The following is a 14,001-nucleotide window of genomic DNA, read 5'->3' on the forward strand; positions in this document are numbered from 1 at the left end:
TAGAATTCTTATGCACAGTCAAAATCCAGCACCAAGACCATCTCCCTTCCTGACAACCCCATTAAGAATGCGACATTTTACCCGAATGCACATCGCTGCTTATCATTTTCTGTGTCATTTTCATTCCAAAGGTACCCAGGTGAAGGTCAAGTCCAAATTGAAACTTGCTTCACTCAAATCAACTGCATCTCATCAAAGGGCGGGCCTGAAGCCTGCACATTTTCTTTCCATGGTCCCATCCACGTAATGAATTATTGCTATTCTTAGAGTCAACTGTATTTAAGCAGGAGGAAGAAGTAGGCAAAATGTATCTATTACATGGTTTATTTGCTTCCTCATTAATTCATTCCAAAATATTATGGAGTACCAATTATGAGTATAAAGAAGGGAAATATGCAGAAGACAGACCAACAACCCAGCCCAGGTGTACAATGTGAGGACAAACCTGGGCTCCTTTCAGGCAGTAAGTGGAACGAACTGTTCATAAAACAGAGCATTAACTATGTAATATTATGGTTCCCTCTCTTCTCTCTCTCTCTTTCTCTCTCTCTCTCTCTCTCTTCTTCCCTCCCTTTTTGCCTTGAGGTTTATTTTCTCCAAAGGCATATGGCAAAGATAATTCTACAACCTTAAATCATGAACTATATGTCACTGAGATTCCAGACGGAAAAACAATGAAAACAAAGCTTCATTAGGGCAATTTTAATAGAAACAAGTTCACCATGTGCTTTTATGATATTCTTTGCCTCTGCAAAGAATACAAAGTAAACCAGAAAAAGAGAAGCTAAGAATGAGACCTCTAATTCAACTATTCTTTGCATAGCTAAAAGAAAGCTGTATACGGTTGGAATGAACCAGCCCTGTTCTTTGTGACACAGGGCCACACAGCATTTATGCAGCAAGCAAGCAGGAGAGGTAAAAAAGAAGGCAATGTTTACCCTTCATTGCTTTCCTTCCGCACTGAACACAGAAAGCTAGTTCCAGGCTTCCTTTCTCAGACAATAACTTGTGAATTTGGCTAAAAATTGAGATAAGATGTTATTGGGTCAAAATCACATAACGGTGCTATTTTCTATAACAGGCTTCAATTGACACCTTTTACTATGAATCTCTCCAACTACGGAGCTGTCCAGATCGTATTAACTCAAGTACCTGATGACTTTAAAATTAGCAAGTTTCATTTTGCTACCTTGAGAGAAGCAGCTGTCCTGTACAAAAGGAAGGGATTTCTAAACTATTATCAAAGTGCAGCGCTTAATCTCACAACATGGTAGTTTTTCTGGCTGGCCTCGTTATTTGGGAGTAATTTTTTCCAAATTACATTCAGGAAAATTAGGCCAGGTCTCTGTGGCCTGGGGCAGCCTGAACTCAACAGCCCATACCTTCTTCATCAACTTCTACTTTGTTAGAGACCTGTCACAGACAGCTGATGATGCCACGAGCCTCATCACTTGACAGGAAGATTCGTGGCGCTGCACCTGTTCTCCACCATAGCTCCTTAGAAACAGTGACTCTCGAGCCACAGCACCACCACCACGCACCACACTTGAACTTGCACCCTGACAGCCACGCAGGGTCACTGTGCTCTTCCTGTGCGGGACCTGGTGGGAATGCTTAACTTTGTGCACCACACACAGTGTCTCTGCAAGATGAATGAACTCTGTAATAAACTCAGCTTTTACTGTAACACATTTATTTCTTTGAAAAGCAGAAGGATAGAAAAAGAGGGAAAAATAGGAATGGAGGGAGGGAGGGAGGGAGAGAGGGAGGGAGAGAGACAGAGGGATTTTCCATCTGTTCACTCCCCAACTGGTCACAATAGCTCAAGCTGTGGCAGATTCCAGGAACTCCAGCCTGGTCTCCCATGTGGGAGGAGCCCAGGAATTCGGGCCATCATCCACTGCCTTCCCAGGTGCATTAGCAGGAAGCTGGCTGGGAAGCAGAGCAGCCGACGTGACTTGGCCCTCCAATAAGGGATGCAGCTTAACCTGCGGTACCACAACACCCTCCCCTGAAATAATCCCCTCTTTAATGAACTCTATTAACTCATTAAAAATCATCCCATTCAAAATGTGAGAATTTAATGATATGCAAATTACACCTCAATTAACTTCTTTTTTTAAAAAATGACAGCAAAATAAAGACATTTAGAGATCACAGCAAACTAAGCATATCCGGCACTCAGAGACAGGTGTTACAAGAGAAGTTAGAGGACATTTTCAGGCTACAGAGAAATGAGCTCAGTGGAAACGCAAAGCTACAGACAGCACAATAGAAACAGGAAGTGTCTAGATACATATAAAAGACTAAATTTTTCTTTCAGATGTGTGGCTGTTTGCAACAAAAATTAATACAACACAGTCTTGAGGACTTTGAAACATACTTGTGCTCCCTATACGATATACATGTGTCACTTATATATGTACACATAAAACAACCACAGCACAAAAACGCAAGTACAAATGGAATGCAAGTTGTACACTAAAATAGATCATAGGAGTTCACATGTTATAAGAACTTATAGAACAATATGGGGCCGGCACTGTGGCGAAGCAGGTAGAGCCAACACTTGCAGTACCCACTTCCCATATGGGCACCGGTTTGAGTCCCGGCTGCTCCACTTCCAATCCAGCTCTCTGCTATGGCCTGGGAAAGCAGTGGAAGATGGCCCAAGTCCTTGGGCCCCTGCACCTGTGTGGGAGATGTCGAGGAAGCTCCTGGCTCCTGGCTTCAGATCAGCCCAGCTACAGCCTTTGCAGCCACTTGGGGCGTGAACCAGCAGATGGAAGACCTCTCTCTCTCTCTCTGCTTCTGCCTCTCTGTAACTCTGACTTTCAAATAAATAAATCTTAAAAAAAAAAAAAAAAAGAACTTGTACAACAATAAAGTTGTTCAACTCTTCAGTAAATGTAAGTTTAGAATGTATTTTGTAGGCCGGCGCTGTGGCTCACTAGGCTAATCCTCCGCCTGCAGCGCCGGCACCCCAGGTTCTAGTCCCAGTTGGGGCACTGGTTCTGTCCCTGTTGCTCCTCTTCCAGTCCAGCTCTCTGCTGTGGCCCGGGAAGGCAGTGAAGGATGACCCAAGTGCTTGGGCCCCTGCACCTGAATGGGAGACTGGGAGGAAGCACCTGGATCCTGGCTTTGGATTGGTGCAGCGCGCCGGCCGTAGCGGCCATTTGGGGTGCGAACCAATGGAAGGAAGACCTTTCTCTCTGTCTGTCTCTCTCTCTCACTGTCTAACTCTGCCTGTCAAAAAAAAAAAAAAAAAAAAAAAAAAAACCAGAATGTATTTTGTAATTCCCTAGAGCAACCACTAAAATATCATAGGAAGAAGTAGGGTTAAAAATTTTAGTAGACAAATTGCAATGTAATTCTATATAAAATTAACAATTCAAAAAAGCTGAGAAAGGGAGGAATGGGGATACAAAAAACAGAGGGAATAAACAAAACAGAATAAAATAATATAACTAAGTTGAACCATAGCAACAATTACATTAAATGTTAATGGACTAAGTACTCCAATGAGAAGGCAGAGATTGTCAGAGCGGATGAGGAAGCAAGATCCAAGTGTGTGCCATCTCTAAAGAAATGTACTTTGTGGGGCTACTGTGTGGCAAAGTGGGTTAAGCTTCCACCTGTGACACCAGCATCCCACATGGGACCAGTTCAAGTCCCGGCTGCCCCACTACCAATCCAGCTCCCTGCTAATGTGCCTGGGAAAGCAGCAGAGAATGGCCCAAGTGCTTGGGCCCCTGCACCCAGGTGGGAGACCCGGAAGAAGCTCCTGGCTTTAGTATAGCCCAGCCCTGACCATTTTGCCCATTTGGAAGTAAATCAGTGGATGGAAGATCTTTCTCTCTTTCTCTCTCTCTCTCTCTCTCTCTCTCTCCCCCTGTTCCCTCTCTCCCTCTGTAACTCTATCGAATTAATCACTTACATATTAAATAAGGAATGGCCATGCTTAAAAAAAAAAGAAATGCACTTTAAAGATTAAGAACTCAAATAGTTTGAAAGGAAATGGAGGAAAAGCATGTGCCAAAGAAACAGTGTCAGAATGACTATACTGACAGCAGATTAAGTAGCCATGCAGAGAAACAGTATTACTAAAGATAAACAAATATTTTATGATGGTAAAATCGCCAGTGCACTGAGATACAACAGTCATAAACAGGTACATACATCATAATGAAGTCAAAATACATGAACTAAAATTTGACAGAAGATTTCGATACTCATCTCTCAGCAACTGATACAACTGGACCACATGTCGGTCAAGACATAGGGGAGGAGTGGGCACGTGGTAGAGCAGAGAAGACGATGATTAGAATGCCCACATCCCAGGTTCCCAAAGTGCCTAGGTTTGAGTGCTGCCTCCATTCTCAGTTCCGCTTCCTGCACACTCTGGTCCCAAAGGTGATGGCTTACGCGCTTGGATTCCCGCCACAGACAATGGGAGACGTGGGCTGAGTTTCTGCCTCCTGGCATCATCCTGGCCCAGTCCCAGTTGTTGTGGGCATTTAAGGAGTGACCAAGTGGGCATCTGGGGAGTGAACCAGCTCTCTCTCAGGCTGTCTCTGTCCATTTACCTCTCTCTCTCTCTCTCTGTCTTTCCAGTAAAGACAGACAGACAATCCAAACAACACTACCAAATACTTTGCTTATTTAATGTTTATGGAGTTTTATACCCAGTAACGCATAAAACATATTTCTTCTTTGCAATTTTCTATGGTTATGTACCATAAACCCAGCCTCAATAAATTTAAAAGGATGAAAATCATCGTCCCATTCAGACACACATTCACACACTCATCCTTGTATATTCTCTCTGACTCGAACCCCACTCCCTTCAAGCACCTGTTGACACTAGCACACAGTGAAAGAAACTGCAGGCAACCAAAACCGGACAACCAAGAACCCACGGCAAATACACCTTCGCATCAGCTTGCATCTGTGCCCACCAGAGCGTTAAAAATTCCGACCTGAATTTAACCACAGCCCAGATGACGCCACGAAGAAAAGTCAGGAATCCAGCTCCATGTACTGATGAAGCAGCTACCCTGTCTTCTAGAGAATTTCTCATGAGAGTCTCAAGCAAAGCCCTCACTCAACCAACCAAGGCTGCCCACTGAAAATGTTCTTCTCGGGGCAGGCGCCGTGGCTCACTTGGCTAATCCTCCACCAGTGGCGCCCGCATCCCATATGGGTGCTGGGTTCTGTCCCGGTTGCCCCTCTTCCAGGCCAGCTCTCTGCTGTGGCCCGGGAGGGCAGTGGAGGATGGCCCAAGTGCTTGGGGCCTGCACCCACATGGGAGACTGGGAGGAAGCACCTGGCTCCTGGCTTCGGATCAGCGTGGTGAGCCGGCCACAGCGGCCACTGAGGGGTGAACCAACGGAAAAGGAAAACATTTCTCTCTCTCTCTCTCTCTCTCACTCACTGTCTAACTCTATCTGTCAAAAAAAAAAAAATCTTAAAAAAAAGTTCTTCTCATCAACGTGGCGCAGTCACCTGCTGGTTGAGGCCGTCCCAGTCTCCTCGCAACCGCAACTCCTCCTCACTCAACTCATCTGGGGGCCTTGTGAGCGGCAGGAGGTCCAAGAAGGGTTTTTTTTCTTCATCGAAGGACTCCAAAAAGGACAGGAAGCTCTACAATGAGAAGAGTGTTTGCAGGGTGAAAACATGCAACTCCACTTGTAAAGTGTGACCTGCTATTTTATGATCTTTAGCTAGAGGTTATATTTAAGTTGTATTTAAATAAAAGGAAAAAATCCCTTCAATCCAGTTTCCTCTCGCTGATCTGGTTTCTTTGTGCAGAATACCCTGACCCTTCGTGTGCCATATAATGACAGAGTTTGGGGCTGGCAACTCCTGTCAAAACCACTGGATTTCTCCTGGAAGGAAGCAAGGAAGGCCACTCTGCTCTAGTAGACAGACCATGATGCCACCCGCAAAACCATGAGTCTGTCTCTTCTCCCCAGACACAGGTGCACGACAAAATAAGAATGAGCAGACATGGGGGCTGGGCACTTGGCACAGCAGTGCAGGTGCCATTTGGGATTCCCACAGCCCATTCCACAGTGCCTGGGTTTCAATCCTGGCTCAACTCCCTGCTAATGCTCACTCTGGGAGGCAGCAGGTGACGGCTCAAGTATTTGGGTCCCTGCCACCCACGTGGGAGATGCGGATGGAGTCCCAGGCTCCTGCTCTCAGCCTGGCCCAGTCCCTGCCCTTGCAGATGCTTGGGGGAAACAAACTAAAAAATAGAAGATCTCTCTCTCTCTCGTCTCTGTGTGTCTCTCTAGCTTTCAAGTAAATGAAAATAAATAGTAAAATGATAAAAGAATGAGTAGATGGAGGAATTAGGACAGTAGTCATGTTAAATGATTTTAAAAGTATTTATAATTACTCGAATTTTGAGTCAATTCTTCCCATGTTATTTTACACAAATTTTAATAAGCACCTTGTCCTTACACTCAAATATTTAATAAGGAGGAGGCAGGTGTTTGGACTAGCAGTGAACTGCAGGTTTGAACATCCACACCCCATGTCAGAGTGCGTGGGTTCAAGTCCACACTCTGATCCCGATTCTAGCTTCCTGCTAACGCAGGTGCTGAGAGAGAAAGCCCAGCTCTCAGCTTCAGCCTGGTCCAGCCTTGAGCGTTATGGACATCCGGCACTCTCTCTCTCTCTTTCTCTGGGCCTCTCAAATTTTAAAAAAAATTAATAAATAAAGCTTTTTGTAGCCTTTCCGGCGGTGACGACCGACCCACGCGAACATGCCTCTCGCAAAGGATCTCCTGCATCCCTCTCCTGAAGAGGAGAAGAGGAAACACAAGAAGAAGCGCCTGGTGCAGAGCCCCAGTTCCTACTTCATGGACGTGAAGTGCCCAGGATGCTATAAAATCACCACGGTTTTCAGCCATGCACAAATGGTGGTTTTGTGCGTTGGCTGCTCCACTGTCCTCTGCCAGCCCACAGGAGGAAAAGCAAGGCTTACAGAAGGATGTTCCTTCAGGAGGAAGCAGCACTGAAAGCACCCTGCGCCAGGATGAGTGGGAAACCTTCCCAATAAACACGTTTTGGATAAAAAAAAAAAAAAAAAAAAAAAAAAAAAAAAAAAAAGCTTTTTGTAGTTTACATTTGTGTGAAATACTGCTACTTTAAAAGTTACCACTTCCACAAATGCTTTTTAAAACACGATCTATAAATATTTTTAAGAGATTATTACTAGCATTTTTTTAAGATTTAGTTATTCATTTATTTGAAAGGCAGATTGAGAGAGAGGAGAGAGAGAGAGAGAGAGAATCTTCTATCCACCAGTTCACTCCCCAAACAGCTGCAGCAGAAGACACTGGGCAGGCCAAAGCCAGGAGCCAAGAGCTCCATCCTGGTCTCTCACATGGGTGGCAGGTGCCCAAGTACTTGGGCCGTCCTCTGCTGCCTCCCCAGGTGCCTTAGCAGGGAGCTGGATCAGAAGCAGAAGGCTGGGACTCACACCAGCACTCTGATGTGGGCTGCTGGCACTGCAAATGTTGAGTTAACCCTGATGGCACAATGCCTGCCCAACTTTATTTATTTAAAAAAATTTGTTTATGATATATTTACTTATTTTGAAAGGCAGAGTTATACAGAAAAGGAGAGAGAGAGAGAGAGAGAGAGAGAGTGTCTTCCATCTGGTTTATTCCCCAAATGGTCACAATGGCCAGGACTGGGCCAAGGTGAAGTTACAAGCCTGGGGCTTCATCTGGGTCTCCATTGTGGCTGCAGGGGCCCAAGCACTTGGGTCATCTTCCAGTGCTTTCCCAGGTGCATTGGCAGGGAGCTGGAACAGAAGTGGAGCAGCCAGGACTCCACAGGATGCTGGCATTACAGGTGGCATTTAACTTGCTACACCTCAATGTAGGCCCCCACAGTTTTTAAAAATTATCTTATGTGTTTGAAAGAGGCACAAAGAGAGAGAAGGAAAAGGAGAGGGAGAGAGAGAGAGAGAGAGAGAGAGAGAGAGAGAGAGAGAGAGACCCTATCTGCTGGTTCACTCCTGAAATGCCCACAATAGCAGGTCTGAGCCAGGCAGAAAGAAGTCAGGGGCCAGTGCTGTGGCGTAGTGGGTAAAGCTGCCACCTGCAGTGCTGGCATCCCATCTGGGTGCCGGTTCGAGTCCCAGCTGCTCCACTTCTGATGCAGCTCTTTGCTATGCCTGGGAAAGTGGTAGAAGTTGGCCCAAGTCCTCGGGCCCCTGCACCCTCACGGGAGACCTGGAAGATACTCCTGGCTTCAAATCGGCTCAGCTCCGGCCATTACGGCCATTTGGGGAGTGAACCAGCAGATGGAAGACCTCTCTCTCTCGCTCTCTCTCTCTCTCTCTCTGCCTCTGCATAACTCTGTCTTTCAAATAAATCAATAAATCTTAAAAAGAAGAAGAAGAAGAAGAAGAAGAAGAAGAAGAAGAAGAAGAAGCAGCAGCAGCAGCAGCAGCCGCCAGGAACTGGGAAATTAAACTGAGTCTCCCACAGGGACCCAGGCCATCACCTCTCAGAGTGCATTACTGGGAAGCTGGACTCTGATCTGAAGCTGAGCCACTACTCACACCCAGAGACTCTGATACAAGACGCAGCTGATTCAAGTAGCATCTTAAAGCACCGCACAAACACCCGCCCCATGTCCATAGTTATTGGTAGTGTCTTACTTAAATTTTATAAGTAAATCAGAGGATCATTAACTTACTTTAATTCTTTCTGATAATTAATAACTTGACTAAAACCTCCACTTAAGAAAGCAGAAGCTGGGGCTGGTACTGTGGCGTCGCGGGTAAGGTTGCCACCTGCAGTGCTGGCATCCCACAGGGGCACCAGTTCGAATCCCGGCTGCTCCACTTCCAATCCAGCTCCCTGTTAATAGCCTGGGAAAGCAGTGGAAAGTGGTCCAAGTGCTTGGGCCCTGCAGCAATGTGGGACCCAGAAGAACTCCTGGCTCCTGCTTTCAGATCAGCCCAGCTCTGGCCACTGCGGCCACTGGGGGAGTGAACCAGCGGAGGGAAGATCTGTCTCTCCCTCTCTCTCTCTGCCTTTCAAAAGAATAAACGAATCTTAAAAAAGAGAGACCCGAATCTGTGGTATATTACTAAGTCTAAGACATACAAGGCATCTTCAAAAAGTTCATGGAAATGTGTAGTATGAAAAACTCACACATGAATTTCAAATTCTGCACCATCATAAATCTATCTATCTATATATATATTTTTTGACAGGCAGAGTGGACAGTGAGAGAGAGAGACAGAGAGAAAGGTCTTCCTTTACCGTTGGTTCACCCTCCAATGGCCGCCGCGGCTGGCGCGCTGCACTGATCCAATGGCAGGAGCCAGGTACTTATCCTGGTCTCCCATGGGGTGCAGGGCCCAAGCACTTGGGCCATCCTCTACTGCCTTCCCGGGCCACAGCAGAGAGCTGGCCTGGAAGAGGAGTGATCGGGACAGAATCCGGCGCCCCGACTGGGACTAGAACCCGGTGTGCCGGCGCCGCAAGGTGGAGGATTAGCCTAGTGAGCCGCGGCGCCGGCCTTAAATCTATATTTTAATTCCATTTTTTATGAACTTCTTTAGGTACCCTTGTATGTGGGATCAAGGCAGCTGCAGTCAATATTGAACATCTTTTTACTAAAAAATAAACAAACAAACAAACAAACCTGAGACCAAACCTAAGCGGGAAGAAGCACAAAAAGTTTACGCAGTTCAGACCACGAGAGATGAGAACACCTAGTCCCTTCCACCCACTACGGCTCCAAACCACAGTCAGCGGTTGGGTCCCCAAGCCACACGGACCATTGAATGTTAGAATCTGAAGGGCAGGGCTTGTCATCCCTCAACACACAGGGAGACCGGGCCTTAACAGCGCTTAGCACCCAAGGCATGTCACCATGTCGCCAGCTGATTCTGGACAGAGACCTGGTGGGACGCGCAGGGGCCTGGACCATGGGCTCTAAGACACAGGGCTGCAGAACCTTCGCAGTGGCTGCTGGGAGTCCTCCAAGACAGAACTGCACACCCAGGAGAAGCAACAGAGCTTGGGCTTCAAAACCAGACTATCCGGGCCGGCGCCGCGGCTCACTAGGCTAATCCTCCGCCTAGTGGCGCCGGCACACCGGGTTCTAGTCCCGGTCGGGGCGCCGGATTCTGTCCCGGTTGCCCCTCTTCCAGGCCAGCCCTCTGCTGTGGCCAGGGAGTGCAGTGGAGGATGGCCCAAGTGCTTGGGCCCTGCACCCCATGGGAGAGCAGGAAAAGCACCTGGCTCCTGGCTCCTGCCACCGGATCAGCGCGGTGCGCCGGCCGCGGCGGCCATTGGAGGGTGAACCAACGGCAAAGGAAGACCTTTCTCTCTGTCTCTCTCTCTCTCTCACTGTCCACTCTGCCTGTCCAAAAAAAAAAAAAAAAAACCAGACTATGCTTCCCAGGAGCCACATAACGTGGGTCCTTTTTGGCTTCTTTGGCCAAACTGCAATAACACACCAAAGTCAGCAAGATGTTTGAATGTGTGCGACGCTCATCATCAGCAAGGTGCCTGGTAAACAGCAAACGCTCAGTACATGGTGACAAAAAGGATAGAGAAACAGCGGTGAGAAGTCGTACTTACGTGATACTTTTTAAAGTAGGGCTCATGTTCTGAATCTTTGAGCGCCTTTTGCAGTTTTTTCTCTTGCCGAGCCAGCCAGTCCATAGCGGCTTTCGTCTCTCCCTGCAATCCACACACACACAGGACACACACTTAAAATATATCAAAATACTCTTGGTGACTTTTTCTGACAATAAAATTAACAACTTAAAACATCAGTGAGGTAATTTCATTACAAAGCAATCACTCATTATACCAAAGAGTCATTTTGCTTGTTCACAGAACACCCTGAATTTTAAAATAAAGTTGAAACCAGCATCTGAACACCTAGTTCGAGTCCCGGCTGCTCCACTTCAGATCCAGCTCCTTTCTTTTTTCTTTTTTTTTGTCTTTTTAAGATGTATTTATCTTACTTGAAAGTCATAGTTACACTGAGAGAGCAGAGGCAGAGATAGAGAGAGAGAGAGGTCTTCCATCTGATGGTTCACAATTAGTTCCAATTGGCCACAAAGGCAGGAACTGTGCTGATCCGAAGCCAGGAGCCAGGAGCCAGGAGCCAGGAGCCAGGAGCTTCTTCCAGGTCTTCCACACAGGTGCAGGGGCCCAAGGACCTGGGCCATCCTCCACCACTATCCCAGGCCATAGCACAGAGCTGGATGAGAAGTGGAGCAACTGGGTCTCGAACCGGCGCCCATATGGGATGCCAGCGCTTCAGGCCAGGACATTAACCGCTGTGCCACAGCACCGGCCCCAGATCCAGCTCCTTTCTAATGTGCTGGAAAAGCAGTGGAAGATGGCTCCAAGTACTTAGGCCCCTGTCACCAGACCAGAAGAAGCTCTTAGCTCCTGGCTTCGGATTGGCACAGCTCGGCCATTGTGGCCAACTGGGGAGTGAACCAGCGATGGAAAACCTCTCTCTTTCTCCCTGCCTCTCCTTCTCTCTCTGTGTAACTCTGACTTTAAAATAAATAAATAATTCTTTAAATAAACAATGATCTATGTCATGATTGTACTATGGTTTACATGGGTGTATCCATTGTCAACACTGAAGGAATTGTACATTTAAATTATTATATTGTATTATATTATATATAGTTATTACTGTATATATAACTATATATTATAATTATTTTAAAATATAAGCATATTACAAAGATGTTACAACATTAACTACTGCAATAAAATATAATGTAAATTATACTTTGATTTTTTACTATTAAACCTGCAATGGGTACAACAGAATCGAGCTTGCTTGGTTCCTGCTAAGACCTACCTGAGCCTCGTCTCTCGTCACAGGGGCATCCTTTGAATACTGCAGAAACTGTGCCACATAGGTCATGATGGATTTTTCATCAGGATTGGCGACATCCACATCTGCAAGACACAGCGCACTCAGTGAGCTGTGGGCTCCGTACAGTTAATCCTCAAGAACAGGCTCGGCCTCCGTCTACGCCATCTGACTCACATTTCATCTTGAAATGACCAACCATGCACTCTCCACCCACTCTTCTTTTTTTTTTTTTAAGACTGATTTATTTATTCGTGAGGCAAAGTTACAGACACAGAGAGGGAAAGCAGAGGTCTTCCATCTGCTGGTTCACTTCGATCCAGAGCCAGGAGCTTCTCCTGGTCTCCCATGCGGGTGCAGGGGCCCAAGCCCTTGAGCCATCCTCCACTGCTTTCCCAGGCCATAGCAGAGAGCTGGATCAGAAGCAGAGCAGCCAGGACTCGAACCAGCACCTACATGGGATGCCAGCACTGCAGGCGGAGGCTTAACCCACTACGCCACAGCGCCGGTCCCCCTTGCCACCCACTCTTACTGCACAGCTACGCAGTGGTTAAGAGCTCAGCTAGAGTCAAACAGATCTAGATTGAATCCTGGGGTTACGACATGCACAGCCTTGATTTCCCAGCAAGACAGTGTCACTGTGGGTGCTAAAGTTCGAGGCAGGAACAGTCAGAGAGGGTGGAGAGAAAACCAAGCATGCTTCTTTCTAGAGACATGGTGTAGAAGCTGCTCCAGGAGGGCCCGGCACTGTGGCATAGCGAGTAAAGCTGCTGCCTGCAGTGTTGGCATCCCATATCGGCACCGGTTGGAGTCCTGGCTGCTTCACTGCCGATCCAGCTCCCTGCTGTGGCCTGGGAAAGCAGTACAAGATGGCCCAAGTGCTTGGGCCCCTGCACCCACAAGGGAGACCCGGAAGAAGCCCCCAGCTCCTGGCTTCAGAGTGACCCAGATTTAGCGGTTGCAGCCATTTGGGAGTGAACCAGCAGATGGAAGACCTCTCTCTCTGTCTCTGTCTCTGTCTCTCTGCCTCTCTGTAACTCTGCCTTTCAAATAAATAAATAAAATCTTTAAAAAAAGAAAGAAAGAATTGCTCCAGGAGCACAGGAACACACTGCGCCCAGAATCCATTCTCAACACTCTCTGCATTTAAGCACTAAAGCATTTACTAAAGCTGTCACATTGTATGGAAGACACATTCAAGTCACCCTTAAAGGTTATTCAGTCATTCACGGAACACGAAAGTTTAACCAAGGGCCTTCTATGGGCCAGGCTGTGTGCTTCATTAAAAGAGTTGTTGACCTTTGTCTCTTCCTCTCGCTGTCAGTAACTCAACTCCTAAATAAACAAATAAAACATTTTTTTTAAAAAAAGAGTTTTTGGTGGGAGTAGGTGTTCAGCACACTGGCCAAGGCTTTCTTTTTTTTTTTTTTTTAAGAATTTATGTATTTTAAGGCCGGCGCCGCGGCTCACTAGGCTAATCCTCCGCCTAGCGGCGCCGGCACACCGGGTTCTAGTCCCGGTCGGGGCGCCGGATTCTGTCCCGGTTGCCCCTCTTCCAGGCCAGCCCTCTGCTGTGGCCCGGGAGTGCAGTGGAGGATGGCCCAGGTGCTTGGGCCCTGCACCCCATGGGAGAGCAGGAAAAGCACCTGGCTCCTGGCTCCTGCCATCGGATCAGCGCGGTGCGCCGGCCGCAGCGCGCCGGCCGCGGCGGCCATTGGAGGGTGAACCAACGGCAAAGGAAGACCTTTCTCTCTGTCTCTCTCTCTCACTGTCCACTCTGCCTGTCAAAAAAAAAAAAAAAAAAAAAGAATTTATGTATTTTATTTGAGAGGCAGAGTTACAGACACTGAGAGGAAAAGACAGGGAGAAAGGTCTTCCTTCTGTTGGTTCACTCCACAAATGGCCACAACGGCTGGAGCTGCGCTGATCTGAAGCCAGGAGCCAGGAGCCAGGAGCCAGGAGCCAGGAGCCAGGAGCCAGGAGCCAGGTGCTTCTTCTGGGTCTCCCACGTAGGTGCAGGGACCCAAGCACTTGGGCCATCTTCTACTGCTTTCCCAGGCCATAGCAGAGAGCTGGATCAGAGGTGGAGCAGCCGGGACTAGAACCGGCGCC

The 14,001-nt window shown here is 47.4% G+C and overlaps 1 protein-coding gene and 1 pseudogene across 9 annotated transcripts in view; one reads left to right on the forward strand and one right to left on the reverse strand.

The window, feature by feature from the left end:
* SYNE2 (spectrin repeat containing nuclear envelope protein 2) overlaps window positions 1–14,001 on the reverse strand; it is a 392,381-nt gene that overhangs the window by 279,864 nt on the left and 98,516 nt on the right. For all 8 annotated transcript variants that reach the window (XM_051826403.3, XM_051826401.3, XM_051826405.3 and 5 more), the window contains 3 exons: window positions 11,875–11,975; window positions 10,623–10,724; window positions 5,506–5,643 (listed from right to left, as the gene is read on the reverse strand). In XM_051826403.3, coding sequence (XP_051682363.3) covers window positions 5,506–5,643; window positions 10,623–10,724; window positions 11,875–11,975 — 341 coding nt within the window. The remainder of the gene's footprint in view (window positions 1–5,505; window positions 5,644–10,622; window positions 10,725–11,874; window positions 11,976–14,001) is intronic.
* On the forward strand, window positions 5,608–7,040 carry LOC127484659 (small ribosomal subunit protein eS27 pseudogene; annotated as a pseudogene). Its single transcript, XR_016226821.1, has one exon. The product of XR_016226821.1 is annotated as a small ribosomal subunit protein eS27 pseudogene (transcript).

This window comes from Oryctolagus cuniculus, chromosome 20 (genome assembly GCF_051225735.1).
Source record: "Oryctolagus cuniculus isolate XC-2025 breed Fujian yellow rabbit chromosome 20, ASM5122573v1, whole genome shotgun sequence".
NCBI classification, from domain to species: domain Eukaryota; kingdom Metazoa; phylum Chordata; class Mammalia; order Lagomorpha; family Leporidae; genus Oryctolagus; species Oryctolagus cuniculus.